At 37.2% G+C, this 16666-nt stretch overlaps 1 protein-coding gene across 3 annotated transcripts in view; it reads right to left on the bottom strand.

Moving 5' to 3' along the window:
* Positions 1–16666, bottom strand: part of Pip (heparan sulfate 2-O-sulfotransferase pipe) — a 47042-nt gene that overhangs the window by 16050 nt on the left and 14326 nt on the right. For 2 of the 3 annotated variants that reach the window (XM_083079554.1, XM_083079553.1), the window contains exon 2: positions 4140–4288. In XM_083079554.1, the coding sequence (XP_082935680.1) occupies positions 4140–4288 (149 nt within the window). Of the gene's footprint in view, positions 1–4139; positions 4289–11728; positions 12455–16666 lie in introns of those variants that run through there. The other variant, XM_083079555.1, reaches the window with a different exon arrangement.

The raw sequence follows: 16666 nt of genomic DNA, 5'->3' as shown, positions 1-16666 counted from the left end.
GACTCATTATAAGTCGATATATTAGCGACTACTATTACTCACGATATCGCGAAAGTTCTTGATGATAACTTAATGATAAGAGAGAACTTGGATTATTTATGACATGTAGCTTCCTTAAAATTAGCTTCTTATTTCAAACTTTTTAAATGATATGTATGCTTCTTTTCGCGTAGTTGTTTGATTAATAGAGTTCGATAACCTGGAATTGCGGAAATATACGGAGAGAAAAACGTGCAAGATTAACACTTCTTATTCACGAATGTGAATGGATTTTTACCGGTTCTCATGATCGAGCATTCGCGATCGTTTTCACGACCGAGGCGAATCATTCTACGAGCGAGACGGCTCCTCCATAGATCATTCTCGATCTCGATCTTTTGCGAAGAGACCGGACACCGCGCATTCCTCGCAGACGTATTACGAGCTGTTGCCGAGCGATAACATCGGAAGACGGGGTGCAATACGAAGGTGCGAACGCATCCCCGAAGAGGTGGAAGGCATCTCGTTAATCCACTTCGTCTCTGCTGAATAGATTTCTCGCCGAACCTCTCTCTACCTCCTGCTTTAATCATACACCGGAGTTGCACACCTGCATATCAATAACATCCAGATCCTGCCCTAGGTCTCTTTGTCGTTTAATTACGTTCCGCGTATTCTTATCGAACCAAGGGTAGGAAATCTTTCTCTCATTATGATAATTGTGATTATTAGCGCGCCATTTCTCGCACTGTCTCCGTTTGCCGCCATTTTTTCTCACATGAAATCGCAGGCTTTATGCGTTTCGAGCTCAATCATCGTCATTTCATCCCCTCCCGCGCGTCGAGAGCGAATCTCTTCGATAAGAACGCTTTCGGTATATGAGCGATTGAACTTTCATTTCCATTCACATCGCTATTTATTTCGCCGCGAGCGATTAATCCATTTCTCCTTTTAATGCGCGCGTTTCTTCTAACATCTGATTTATTCTCGCTCACGCGCGCCGGCGTTTTTCCTTTCACCTCCCTTTGATGCGGCCACTCTCGGCTGCCCCTCGGTCGATTCCGCCTCCGGGAAGCATCCTTTATTTTTCGCATGTATTCCCGGTCGCCTTTTCCTTCGGTGAACGGCTTTTAGATGTATAGCACGGATTTCTCGGACGTTTCCCGATGGTCAATATACGTAGCGCCGACTTACGAAGCGATAATTAGAATTGTACGTATGTTCATCCATTACAAGACAAGAGAAAATGATTTCGATAGGCTCTTATTTGAATATAAGAAAGTGTAAATATAAGAAAGTGTTTTAAGAATTTTACTTGTTAGATACTTGACCGGAAAATAGATAAATTATATATAAGGTTCGTTAATTTTTTGAAAATGAGTTACATACTCAAAATACACAAAAAATATTTTCTTTTTCTAACGCAAATATATTTGTACTCTAAAATATACTTTAGACAATCTATATAATTTGCGACAAAATTAATTTATAATTTATATAACTATAATTTATATAATTATATGTATCGTATATAAATACAAAAAAATTAGAAGAAATAAAATATAGACATGTATATGTATAAAATGCATATTAGGATGCACACATTAGCAAATGTGGCATAGAATTCTACTTGGAATACATATTCCGCAAATTATAGATTGTCTAAAGTGGACTTTATACACGAAACAATAGACTGTAATTTAACGTTGGGTTTTTTCCGCGATTTTATCTTTCTCGCGAATGTGACCACCAATGCAATCTTTTCATCAAAGTCTCTTCATCGCGGAAACAACTATGTATGTAATACATTGCCTCCAATCGCTAATACGCGAGATCCCGTTCGAACTCACTGACTTTCGCTTTACAAAAACGAGAGACCAACTGTTTACTCTTTCTCAATTGTCGTGAGCGAAAATTTCTAGTAGAAAGTAATGCGGCTGGCCATTATAATAATTATAAGCCACATTCATGATACAATACATTGTTAATCATTGTATTCCGAGCAGAGATGAATTTCTGTGAAGGTTGCTTTATGCCACGTATAACGTTTTTTAATTTACGAGTGGGTATGCCATTGAAAGTAAAGATTGTTTCGCACGACTTTGCGGGAATATAACATATTTAGTGATCTTTTTATCCGATATTAAAAATTCTTTTCATGATACTCGTGGAACTTTTGTCGGTAAGATTAAATCATATTCTTTTAAACTTTGGAAAACTTTTTAAACATCTATTTCACTGATTTTTATTTCTTTTATTTCGTGAAAAATTAAAAAAAATATAATCATATTTAGTAATTTTTTGCATAATGTCAAAAATTATTTTTATAATATTCGTGAAATTTTTGTCGATAAAATTAATCGTATCCTTTCAAAAACTTCGGAAAACTTTTTAAACATTTATTTCGCTGATTTTTATTTCTTTTATTTCGTGAAAAATTAAAAAAAAATATAATCATATTTAGTGATTGTTTTGCATGATGTCAAAAATTATTTTTACAACATTCGTGAAATTTTTGTCGATAAAATTAATCGTATCCTTTCAAACTTCAGAAGAATTTTTAAACATCAATTTTGCTGATTTTTATTTTTTTTATTTTGTGAAAAATAAAAAAAATATAATCATATTTAGTGATTGTTTTGTATGATATCAAAAACTATTTTTATAACATTCGTGAAATTTTTGTCGATAAAATTAATCGTATCCTTTCAAACTTTGGAAAATTTTTTAAACATCTATTTTATTGATTTTTATTTCTTCTCTTTTGTGATTAAAAATTACAAAAAAACGTAATTAATTGCATGTGATTCTTGTCGTAGAGCAATGTGTGTACATGTGCACAAGGTCGTCAGAATTCGCAAGAAGCTGAATATCGGGGATAATAATACGCGACTAATAATAAGCCTCGTACTTTCGATCTCTCTAATCAACATGATTCGCGTTCGCTTCGGTACGGCCTTAAATAATAATAAAGCGACGCCGCGGACATGTAATTGCGTGAGCCGTAACGTAATAAATACACTCGGCGCGGCAAAGACGCGGATTTACCACGTGTGAAGCGAACGACGGGACGTGCAGGAATAATTAACTCGCAATTGCGAGTAAACGAAGCTCTCGCTACCGTTACGAATCCCGCGAAATGGATGTGGAATGGTAACTAGTAGGGCGATAGAGATCTCTCTTTCTTTCTCTTATTTAACGCGAGTGCGTGTACAAACGCATCGCGAAGAGATATGTACGGATAATTAGTAAGGACATTTCCTTCAACGTATTTGATGCCGCGACATCCATAAGAGTAATTTAAATAAGAAAAAATCTCTTTCTTCCATCAGCCCTTTTGGATTTTTTCGTTTAGATGTCAATTTTATTTTTTCTCTTTTTTTAGAGAATAATAATACATAAATTTTTAGTGAAATAGCTGAAGACACGAAAATTAAAAATAGATTTTTAACGGATATATTATTTCGAAACTTGAATTTTTTAAATGTAAAGTACAGAGAATACTTTAGTAACGAGGAACAGATCGCAAAATGCGCGCAAGCATTTGTAACTTCTCTCGAATCCTTTATCCGCGTTCACTCTCTCACACCTTGACCTTCCTCAACCGGGAAGTTAACAGCACCCTCGGGGAGTACGTACAAGCAGATAAAAGCGCATGTATAAACGTGTCTATTATGGTGCTCCTCAAGAGAGACATGATTGTAATTCCGATGTGTTTCATTTTCAGATGACAAAAAAACCAGAGTGCGGTTTATGTAATTAAACAGATAATCAGTTCCTCCTAATTAACAATTCTAACGGTTATCTTGGATTCGTCCTCGCTTCAAAAAGGAAATAAATCTCTTTCAATGCTATTTTCCTGTATGTTAATTATTCGCTTATTTATACTTATGTTATTTATTTATATTATTTATTATCTGAACGAGATGAGATTAAAAAATTTATAATACATTTTGAAATATGGAACATGTAAAATTTAATCTCTATATTGTTTTGATAATATATTAAATCTTTTAAATTTTTATCTCTTTACCTCTTTGATTTTTCTTTCTATATATTTCCATTTTTTATTATCTTAATAAAGAGAAAGAAAGCGAGACATGAAGGCTTTCCAACATCGTGTGTTCTAATTTTATCGTATATATATTTTAGTACGTTACCAGATGAGAGCTGATTCGCCGAAAGCACGTCATCTTCTCCCGGTTGAAGGCGCACTTCCATCTTCTTTAGACGCGAGTGTAAATCTCTTGTGTGCAGAAAAAGAAATAGCGTACTGGAAATCGCCACCAAAGCGATCAATTCGATCGTCCTGTAACAAAAAAAAAATATATACGTTAGCTTAATAGCTTTATGTCATTATAATTAATTATATTAATATGTCATTATAATTAATTATATTAATATTCCAATTTAGTTTTATCTTTCGTTTTTCCAACTCGCAGACAGCGATATATTATTCATACAACGAATACGACTTATGCAAACAGTGGGAAGAATCTAAGTCGTGACGCAAATGTCGCGACAGAGCGATTGCAAGAAGCCCTTTCGCAAGTTAAATAACCCGAGTCGATCCTTATCTAGGTTGATAGCTAGGGAATCAGGACACGGCGGTGCCATCCATCTCGTAATTGGTCACCCTGTCTGGGAGTTGACGGTTTCTCTGTGTGACCTGGTTCTCGAAGAAGCATCGACCGTGAAGCTTGACGATCGCTTCAATTTCGCGAGCCGATGCAACAGGTGCTTCGGCCACACGACACGCGCATATTCGCGACGATGGCGATTCAAAATCGAGAAATTCTACTCGACGACATGCTGCAAGTCGCCGACAACCTTTCTTGGCTGGTACCTTTTCAGCTCGAGGGTTATAGTCCTTTAAAAAACCAGAGAATCTGTTACATCCTGTGTGATGCAAGAAACGTTACCTGCTAATTGATAGTAAATGTACAAAGTTGAAAATTACCAGGCCTTGCTTACTTGGTACATTGTATTGCCTCGAGCCCTTCAATTTCACGTGCTCGCTAATACACGCGGGCAACGGTATCGTTTAAATCTCCATGTGATAGCAGCGGTCGTTATTCGTACGGTATATCATAAATAATGCAATAAACGTTGCATTAACGCGGCGCACGTGAAACCATTGTAATCGATTCCTTCCGCGAGCAGCAGGATCAGAAGGAGCTTCGAGATGGCTCGCGCGATGACTATGCATAGCAAATCGCGAGGCGCCTCTATCATCGAGTTCATCGGTAATTCTCGATCTCGCAGGGAAGGTGCCTGGACGATGGAGGGAGAGGGACGGGGAGGAAGGAACAATTGATTCTCCTCGCGTGGCGAGTTCGTCGGCGATTAACCCGCGAGCAATCATTCCTCGTCATTAGGGGATCGCGGTACCTGTGCGGAGTGAAATCCGCGCTCTAATTGTCTCGACGTTGCTTTCCATCATAATCGGCGACTGCCGCCGCAAGATAATAATGTCTGAAATACGACGAGTGCAATAATAATTCGCCTGATCTCTTCGCATGACCGCGTTAAGAGATCCGCGCAATCGTCCCAGATGCATCTTCGGCCTCGGCCGATTTCGCGATTCGCAATCGCGTCGCGACTCACGTGGCAATTTACGCGGCAACCCTCGAATCAGATGTATCTAATTGCGAGAGAAATAATTAATGAAATAATTTACGATTTCCACAAAGTCGCGCACAAATGTGCTAATATCACTCTGAAAGTTGCGCGCTCGTGAATAATTCATGAATTCATTAAAAAATTGTTTCCTTTAGACGCGTGCGCAGAAGAGATAATAATTATGAAGAGAGGAAGAAAGACGGATCTTCACGTTTTAATATTACTTTTTATTATGTTTTACATTGTGCGAAATAAGTTGACAGAGTCGCATATACTGATTCTTTAAGATCATCGGCGTTCTATTCCTGCATTTCTCACCGTGATTACTCAATTCCAAGAATAACCGCAACTTAGAAGATGACTGCATTGTCATTGAACGGTCGCTTTTGTCATTAACGCGTGGGAATCTAATATGCCGGAAAAAATGAATAGTTCTACGAAATGTAACTTCTACGAAAAGTCACATTGTGATAATTAAATCGTAATTTATAGAAAGAAGGTATAAATAAATTTTTTTTCCTTGTGAGAGATAAGAAAGATCTTTCCTGTATAAATTATTATTATATGTATAATTACTTATCTATTTACACGCTTATTTCGTGTTTTTATGTCATATCCTATATTTCCTCGATTTCTGAAATGATTTTATGTATGATTTAAATACACTATACTTCGTTATGTTTTACTCCGCTCACATCTTTGCATCAGTCTCTTTTATGTTTTGCAAACCCCTTATTAAAATTAAAAGTCGAATATGCGGTTTGCAAGTATTAAAGAAGGTTGCCGACCTCTGATTTAAACGCTTAACGGAAGGCTAGTAGTATCCCTAGAATGATGTATGAATGCAATCTTCCAAATGATACACGTACAGTTGCAGTCATATATTTACGCACACTTTATATCTAAATTTGCTCCTCCTCCCCCTTCCCCTCTCTCTCTCTACATACATTATATATTTATTGAATAATCACGACATTTTAATTGAAGAAATCAAGAATTATAAATTTAATCTCATTAATAAATCATAATTTCTCGGACATTAAATCGCGTGCTGAGAATATTTTCTGGGATCCAAAAGTGCAATGCGAAAATTTTCATTGCTTGCATTAAAAATTCTGACGAGATTATAAGAAAATAAGATATTTTTACAATGTATGAAGCGAAAGTTAAAATATATATTTTTACTAATTTTATAAAAAAACTCACAACACGTACATATACGTTATACGTATGAAATCGTCAGTGTTCTTAATTAAATGCTTTGATCACACATAATAATAACATATCGCAAATAAATTTAATTTTTAAAAACAATCTAGATTATTAAAAAAAAATATGTACGTATAGACGCATAATTTTTTTAATATCAAAAAATTTAACAAGAAACAAGTCATAATATCTATTTTGCTCTAGACATTGTGTTTATAAATCATAAATAATAAAAATTTTAAATTAAAATATGGAAGAATTTAAAAAATAATCTTTTATATCGCACTACATAAGACACTTTGATGCTTCTTATCCGGGGAAAAAACAATATATTAAATTGCTATTAAAGCCTCACTTACGTAATTTAAGAAAATGTCTATAATTTCTTTAAATTATCTAAAAAAGTTGTCTCCCGTTTATAAATTGCAATCCTTCACCGTAATCAACGATGTTTACGATCTCCGAGGATACGCAAGGACGTTCCCCGGCATTTCGCCGCGGCTCTTCCGGGCTTATCGGCGAAATGTAAGCAGATCTGGTCGAGGGAAAAGCGAGAAACGAACGGTATCGTTCTGCTGGACGCAGTGTCAACGACACGCGGAGAGAAGGGAACCGTAAGGCTCTTAGGAACGCGTTTATATATACCGTAACGGGGTATATAAAGGGGCACCGTACATGCACCTTAGGTACATAATGGTGTATCTAGAAATCCGATTGTCCCGCGCGCGCACGGCTTATAGTGTATTCGAGTCGCGAAATCGACAATCGGGCGAGGAATGCGCGAGCGATTGGAATTTCCGTCTCGTCGATTGCGCGGGCACGCGTCGCTCGTTAAAGAGGTCTGCGGGTCAGATCGTCTCTGATACTCTTCCACGGTCTAATTTATACATGGTTATTCAGAGAGACCGCCAGGTGTGACGAGGTATGACAGCCGCGTAAAGTTCTCTCTCTGGGGGGAGAAAAAAGCGCGTTTAAGATTATTTTTTACGCTACATCATGTTAGTTTACGAATGCACGGATGCGGGAAGGCGACCGTTATTTTTTCTAATCTTCATTCCAACATCGCACCGTGAGAAGACGGAATCGAGACAATCGCACAAAGTGCTTATGTATGTTTGAACGCTTGCATACGCATTTCTTTTGCACTTCACAAATGTACAGGGTACTGTTAATTTCATTAAATCTCTCGGAAGGCTACTACGCTCATCTTCTCTCAGACTCGATCTCGCGCCTCGACTGCACCGTACAAAATGTTTATGATTACACATGTACAATTCTGCCATTTTTTCCCCTATTCTTCTCCTTCGCGCAATCTTTCGTAATGGATCGTGGTAACGTTTACGGAATGCAACAACAGCCGCGAGGCGACGGACGCGAAGATTTTCTCGCTGAAATTGCGACGCAACTTTTGATCGCGGTCGATGCACCGTCCACAATGAAGCTCGTTGCGATACAACGACCACAATTGACTTTAACGAGCGTGCGTATATGATAAATTATTGCAGTCGCTATGGTCTAAGTGTATTCCAATAAAACCGTCCGCGAATGCAGCTTCTTTATAGCTCTTCTCGTCCGATACGTTTGTGTGTGCAGAGCATTTCGAAACGTTTGGAAATTTTCCGCGACTCAGAAACAGTTAGGATTTACTTGGACTATTCGTGCCAAGCAATCGTTTCATATTTACATCTCTCTCTCTTTCTGCGCTTTCAATTAAATTTTTAATTCCCGACCAAGACGCGCGCGTAAGTCTCTCAATCCAGTTAGACGAGTTTTCCGAGGCGTCTATAAATATATATATACCGGACGTCCTGAACAACTGTTGCGCATCTTTCTTCTAAGGGCGTAGATCTTTAACGACGTGTGTCAAAAAATGTACGCGTCCGCATATGCCAAGATAACAGCCGAGAAATTATACGACGTGCACGCATGTCCGACCCATGTTAATTCGCCATTTTTTTCTATTCACTTAACCAGACGCGCCCTCTGACATTACGTATATGGGTACTTTATTAAATCAGATTTTATATACGCTAGACATATAGCCTGTGTCTACCTGCTGATACGAGAAAAGTTGATTCTTCGTAATGGAAATACCCCCGGTAGGCAACCTTTTCTTAGACGGCCACTTTAACGCGGGTTATCGTCGTCACAGTTAATTGCGACGTTCTCGACAAATGTTTGATATCATCGAATGAAGAAGCCGGAAGCACACGAGAATACGGGTTTTCGCACGATAAGAAAAAGAGAAGAAAAGAGATGTAATAATAAAGTAATTTTTTTTTTACCATCCAGAAATCTTCCCTACTTTCCGCTTTACAATAATGACATCTCTCCGAAAGTTCTTGCCTGCTTCATTTACGAGCAACAGATCCCATAACTTTTATTTATAGACGTTGGAGATTCATTATCGCTCGGTTTTCTCGCTCGGACGGCTAAATTCATCACTCGAGACGAGCTGTAGAAACGAAACAAATCGACCTACGTTCCTGCAAACGTCACGATGGTCCATCACTCGCGCCAGCAGAATTCATAATTATCAACTGTATTAACGCGAGATGAATGAGAGAGACAAGACGGCGACGCTTATCACGAATAATTTCCAATAGATGCAAAAATTTGCGATTTTAAATAGTTAAACAAAAAACTTGATTAAATATTCAAAAAGATTGCGTCTCGTCGATTGTTCTAAACAAGAACCTCCAGAGATTAAAAAAGATGAGAAATATTTCTTTAACAAATTCTATTAAAATATAAAAATTCTATTAAAATATAAAAATGCGTGTCTAGTGTCACATGCGAAGATAGCTCTTGTACAATCTTATACAAATTTATATGTACTCAAAAATAATAGTATAAATTATTTGCAGTTGCTTGTAAACGAAAACGAAACTTTAATTTCAATGTTTTGTCTTATTTCAATTACTTTTGTGAATGATTGATGCATTTATACATATGTGCAAATCTGACAGAAATATAATTCAATCTTTGCCAAGCACACACACATACACACGAACCTACTTGACGTAATCTCGAAACACGAATAATCATCGCAAACCCTTGTTCTACTTTATGAGACTAACTCGGTAACCGTGTTTTACAATACACATTCTCTCCAACATTGTCAACTTATCGTGTGACGTTACGCGTGCTCGAGAGGTCAATTGCGGGAAGAAGTGGTCCTCGTGACTACCGTGTATTTGCATAGGACACGAGACACTGGAAAATCGGTCGCTCACGCGTTTATTCGCGCCACGATAAATCGATTTGTCGCACGCCTGACATTAGAGAGAATCTCACGTGTGCCTCACGTGTGTCTCACGTGTGTCTCACGTGTGGGAGATTCTCTGACTCTAACAGTGTCACCTCGACCCTGATCACAGCCGGCGCGGAGATATTCTCTATCCTCGTTAAATTGTATGTTTAAATACACTAACGACATATTCATGAGGCGAAACAGGAAATGTTATATAAAATCATTCGCAGCGATCTTTTCGTAGCTCATGGCTCTTGCGTTTTCGTGTAGTTGATAATGGAATGCATTTTAAGCGATTGCAGCAAACATCTGGATAAAATGTCTCTTACTGTCGCCAACTTTCTCGCATTTTCTATGTGACGTGTACTGCGAGTTATATAGGACGTTCCGTTATTTGTGGTTTAACCAGAAAGTCACCGATTCCTCGATAAGTTTTCCAAATGAGTTTCTTCTCTCTCTTAAAGAGTATCTTTTGAATATCTCGTTAAGAACACAGTCGAGTTATTTTATATGTGTATGCAAATTTGTTGCACTTTATATGTATTTAGAGAGTGTTAATTAAAAATATAAGTTACGCTGAAATTATATATGATACAATAAAATACTCTATTGTACTTTCGTATAATTAAAATTCATCATTTAAATTATACGAACAATACTAATAATAATGATGTAATCATCTCGTAGAGAAGAGAAGACAGGAATATGAGATACTCATTATACATGCGTTCGTAAAACTATAAGCCGTTTAACTTTCTAGTTTACTTCCACTATGTTTATTTTTGTGAATTTTATTTGCATAAATTATCCCGTTACATTCGTAATTTCTTTTTTTTTAAATTAAAATATCCCACAATATGTGAGAAATTTTGTTATTTATTATATATTATACTTAAGTATGTTTATGGATTTTTTATACTATGTTCTATTTTATATTCTTTTTATATTCTCTCCTCCTTTTTTATATTTTACTTATTAACGCCATTTTATTCTTGAGAAAAAATTTTCATTATAGATATACAGAGAAGATAATTTTAATAAAATATAAAAAAATATCTTTATTGAACTTCCAAGCATTTTTAAATTTTAAATTATAAAATATATTAAATTTGTCTAGGAAAATAATCATATATTGCCAATAAATTTTTATAATTAATAAAGAATTATAAAATAAATGGATACTCATTATATTTTGTTCATCTTAAAAAGTTTTATTTATAAGTTAATGTTCCAAAAATTAAAAAACCAAATTGTTTCTTTTTTTCATAACTTTATCGTTAAAAAGATTCGAGACTTGATAAACACTTCAAATCAATTATAATTTAATCCAAATTATCTACATTACATGATTATTTAAAATCGAGTTTTTTTAAGAAAGCAGAAGAAAGACAGGAGGAAGTCGGGAGAAAGCCTTCTCGCGAGAAGGTGAACGATTATTTGTCAAGATTAAGTCACCAGCTTGCTTAACGGTTAACACCTCGAGTCGTTATGTAGGATACGCTATGATAAGTCTCCCGATCTATAAAAGAGACACGGGATATCCTTTCATGCACTCTCACGCGCGCGAATAAATATTGATGGCATCGTGGAAGATGTTAATCGCGCGCGCATAATTAAGCGGCTTTAACGCCGTCGTTAATTCGCGTCTCGCGATAGTCTCTTTACCTCTTGGGAACGGGCACTCTCCTCTGCCGCCACATGTTCTCCCTCGGCATTCTCGTCAGTTTCCTCTGGAAATCAAGGCCCTTATTCGCGTGCGCGGGATTCTTCTCGGCGCCGATCAGATGATCGATTCCGCGCTGATCACGGGCGACCCATCGGAGTATGACGTCTCGTCGCTGGCCATTCGTCTCTTCCGACTGTCAAATCGATCCGGCAACAATCACTCATAAAGAATCCATTCACTGGATTCACACCACTGAAGGATGCGACGAAGGCGGAGATGCGATTGGACGACAGCTGGGCCGCAAACGTCAACCGCTGAATTCTTTGACGCGCGAACGATTTTCCCCGTCGATCGACACCCGCTACCAGGTCAACATCCTCGATAAGTCTCGATTGCTCCTCTTCGGACGTGCTACTTTACGACATCTCATTCGACGATTTCACCGGTATCGACGCTCCACCAGATTCCGCGAGTCCGCAGGCTCGTGTCCGCAAATTTTTTCAGTCATCGATCCTCAATTGGCAAGCAATTGTGTCAAGTGCGTTCGCGAGATGAGGCGGCGCATCAAGCTCTGCACCGATCTGTCCGCTGGCCGACACGCGACTGCCGCTTTTCCTTCGCGATTCGGCGCCTCGTCGAGGAGGAGAGCACGTCGAGGAAGACGCCAAACACAGCTGGGGACGACACGCGATACGCTCTATTCCGCGTCCGCTCCGTTACTCGGTGGCACGTAATGCCGCGATTCTACTCCACATTCACCTTGCACCACACACCCCACCTGGCCCTCCTCGTCGGACAGAGAGAAAGAGAAGCGGTCCCCTTCGTCTGCCGCTTCCTCCGCGCCAGATGAAGAGGAGAGGGACACTCGTTTTCGAGGGATTCAATTAAGGTGACCGGATTTTTAATCCTGATCCGGGCGCGCGCGTGTTCAGCTGTCCTATTTCTCCAACACGAACATATAACATTAGCTAGCTTCTTCTAGAAAGCTCGTTAGAAATTTTACACAAATGCGTATGTATACGTCTGTTTTTGCACAAACCAAGATTGCATAAAATATGAAGGATATAAAAATTGTATTTCAGAGAATGATTCTAGTCAAAACTTTAAGTTAAGATTCAATCTTTTAATCTATATTTCTTTATTCCTATGATTTTTTTATATGGATCTCAAAATAAATTTTCAATTATACGAAAAAAATCTTAAATTAAGATTATTTTGTAAAATTTCTCTCAATGATATACGATAGGTTTTTAAATATTTATGTAAAATGTAAATTTGCTAGAAAGAGGTAAGATTATATATGCACTATTTTGCATCGTTAAAGATTGCATAAAATTAACGAAGAGGCACAGAATTTATTTTAGGAAATATTTTAATTTCCATTTTAAATGAAATGTACAACAAACTCATGATGCCTGAGATAAAAGTATAGATTATCTTTCGAACACTATAAGAAAGTGCAATGGCTCAAATTTCAAAGTATGGTTGCGGTCAAATTTCTCATAATAATTTTAAACGAGTTAATAAAATGAATTTCCTATCGGTATATATGTATTTCGCGCATTTAATGAGAGGCACGTACTTCTTCCGAATGATAATTTAATGCTCGCTGTGGCATTTATTAGCCACCGCGATCGGGTAGAAATCCAGTCAGAAATTCATCTAGACGAAAGTAACAGACCACGTTGCATTTTAATAAGGTCGATAATTTAATGCCTGAGAATGACGCTAATGTATACATTGAATCGCAATGATTATCTGTTTTAATAAATTCGAGAGATAAAAAGAAGGAGAGAGAGAGAAGAAGAGAGAACGATTCTCCTTTTATTTCTTTTATTTATATCACAAAAATTATAAAGGCAAATTCCCTTCCGGTGCGTTAAACCCGAGCCAAAATTACACTTGTATCCAGAAAATCTTGATAAAATAAAAAGATTTGCCACAAACAAGAATATAGTTTTAAAATTATAAAAATAATATTACAAAAAAACTTTTTTCCATAATATTATTTTTATAATTTTAAAAATATAATATAATTTTAAAAATATATAATTTATAAAAAATAGAAATGACATGATGATTTCGTAAGGCACAAACAAAATTGCGCAGATAAAATGCATCTGAATATATGTAAAATACAAAGGATGTAGTTTGTTTTGCAACGTTTGTACGCGAGAACCTAAACTGTTCAAGAAAATACATCTGTTGCCACCTTTGTATGTTTCTCTTTTCCCTTTGCCTCAATATTCCCAGCGATAAATGCATATAGCTGTGCAATCAATCGCATGTGAAACATCAGATTGCAAAATACACATTTAATATCTAAAAGGAGCAAAAAAAAATCCAAATTTCAAACACTATGCGATATTGTTAATGATTAAAATGGCACACATATAAGACAATATTATCGCGTTCACACACACACACAAGAGAGTTTTAACTAAATTACATCCTTCGTATCTCGCATATTCTCGTGTATCTGTGCGCTATTTTCAGTAGATGCCACAATGGCAGGAAGAGAATCAGAAACACTTTTGTTGGAAAACGCGTGAAATTTCATATCTTCGAGCGATTATCATTACGGCCACGTCAATATCGAAAGAGATATTGCAAGAAATCTTGGCAACGAACAATGGCACAAACGCTGTTCCTTTACCTCGCTCGTGCGCGCCTAAGCAACAATGCAAGGCCGTACGTACGATATTATTACTTATTGTTAGATTGGATCGTATACGCCGTTGCGTACAATTCAATTAACTATCACGACCCGGCGTCTCATAAATAATTATTCGACCGATGATCGTCGAGAAATGTTCTACGCAACCTTGCGTTTTTCTTAGATTCCGAGATAATACGAACAGTGAATGAGATAATTAACACGTCACATTCTTGTCCGTTTAATTTATTAGGCATTTTCGAATTTCGAATTTTTTTCTTTATTTTTTTCATACTCTTTTAAATGGCAATTTTATTGCAATGTATCCACGGATGCACAGATACACATGCTACTGTAAAGATTATCGAAAACAATTCTCACATCCTAAAACTGTCGCTCGACACAAGACCGAGAGAAGATCTGTGTTACGAATTTAATTATCGTGTCCTGGAACTTCCACCGCGCATCCTGTCGTGTCACGACCGAGATTAAAACTACTAATTATTTAACACAATCGTACCGGAATAATTATTACCCTGGGCCGGGAATACCACCACTCTCGCCTCATCCGCCGTATATTATTCTGTTAATTTTAATGGAAAATTACGAGGGAGCCTTTATACATTTTAGCTAATCTATTCGGCTCGAAGCCGGAGCTTAACATAAATTTACATACGGTTAATTAACGCCTGGCGTAATTTGGCGCGAGGCTACTCGCCCCGACACCTTTATGTTTCGTGATCCGTGGAATTAAAAAATATGAGCTTTAATTTTGAGAATAAATTAAAAATAATACAGTATCTCATCATGTGTGATTTTAGATAATCGGTATCTGAAGTATTGAAAAATTCTTTCTCTTTTGATATCTGTCTTTATAAGCTTTGCTATTATACGACTCAATGTCTAGAATAATTTTTAATTATGTGAACGATGTGACAAAATCTTGACAAATGATAAACGTAAAAATCAAGTGTATCGCGAATAATATCAAAAAAAGAGAAATGTTGAAATTTCACAAAAAAGAATAATTAAAAAGAAATTTTTTTAAGAATCGAATAATCTTCATACAAAATTAGGCTATTGATTTTTTTATATATTACAAATCTTATTGTGAAACAAGTGATTTATAATTTTTTTACTTACTATATATATTAAATATGTATGCTATATTTATTTTTTAAAAATTTATTAAATATTGTTATTAGATATTATAATTAATATTTATAAGATATTGTCATTAACGCAGCGTGAGAGTCTGCGAGCACATGGCTCCAAGGACGCGTGTCGAATCTCTCAGAATCCTTTACTTTTACTCCGGGAAGGAAGCTTCGCGGCGGTGATGTACGTATCCGGCCTACGTAAAAAGGAAGTAATACGTGATCGGAGGAGTTGTAAACGCGCTCGGAGCGCGGGGATTAATCGCATGCGAGATATCGTCCCAACCTTCGACACTGTCGGGGCGTACTTAGACGCAACAAACTTAATTAACTGAACGCACGTGAGCCGTATCGGACGGCTGCTATTTTTTTTTCTTTTTTCTTTTAGTGAATGGAACCGTGAGAGAAGTACGAGCCCACCGCGCTCTTGTACCCTCGTAATAACCGTGATCCGACGAATCCAGCGGTTCTCATAGCGGAAGATAGTATCCTTCGAGCTGGTTTCCGGAAGTACGACGACCTCCGGTACCGACAACGGCTGGCTGCCCGGGCGAGAGGAGCAAAGGGTCCTCCTCCATCTCTGGTCACGAACATTAGAAATTAGCGGCACGAAGTTCGCAGACAAAACTTATCCGCGCTTATAAGCGCGAGAATGCGCCTTGTGGGAAGTCGCGCGAGCAAACATCGAGCATTTGATATCGTTGATTCTCACGTGTCCCCCCGTTAATCGGACGTCTCACGTCCGATCGAGACTCGATTTAGCGGGATCTAGATCATTAAGTGGCGCAGATGAATTCTTTGTCAAGTTTCATCTGATGATGGTCGATTAATATGAGGCGTCCCGTTACTTTTTCTTCGTCCGTGAATTCCTCGATAGATAGAAAAAAACTGTAGATTTTTTTCACGAATATGCGTAAAAAAAATTCCATAGATAAAAGAAATTAAGACAAAGTTGAGGAGATAAATTTTCGGAATCGCACATCGTCGAGATCTTGAAAATGTAACGCCGATTAGAAACTTTTAAAGTCTCGATTTAATTAATTTTCTGTATTTACTGAATCGTGCGAGAATTATGACTAGGAGGATGCTTACTTCACGTACTTACAAGCGGTCAATTTATCTGT

This window comes from Camponotus vicinus, unplaced genomic scaffold (genome assembly GCF_025532165.1).
Source record: "Camponotus vicinus isolate PSW18456_S1 unplaced genomic scaffold, iyCamVici1.0 SCAF_10, whole genome shotgun sequence".
Taxonomy (NCBI): Eukaryota; Metazoa; Arthropoda; class Insecta; order Hymenoptera; family Formicidae; genus Camponotus; species Camponotus vicinus.
This window is presented reverse-complemented; position numbering and strand designations above follow the sequence as displayed.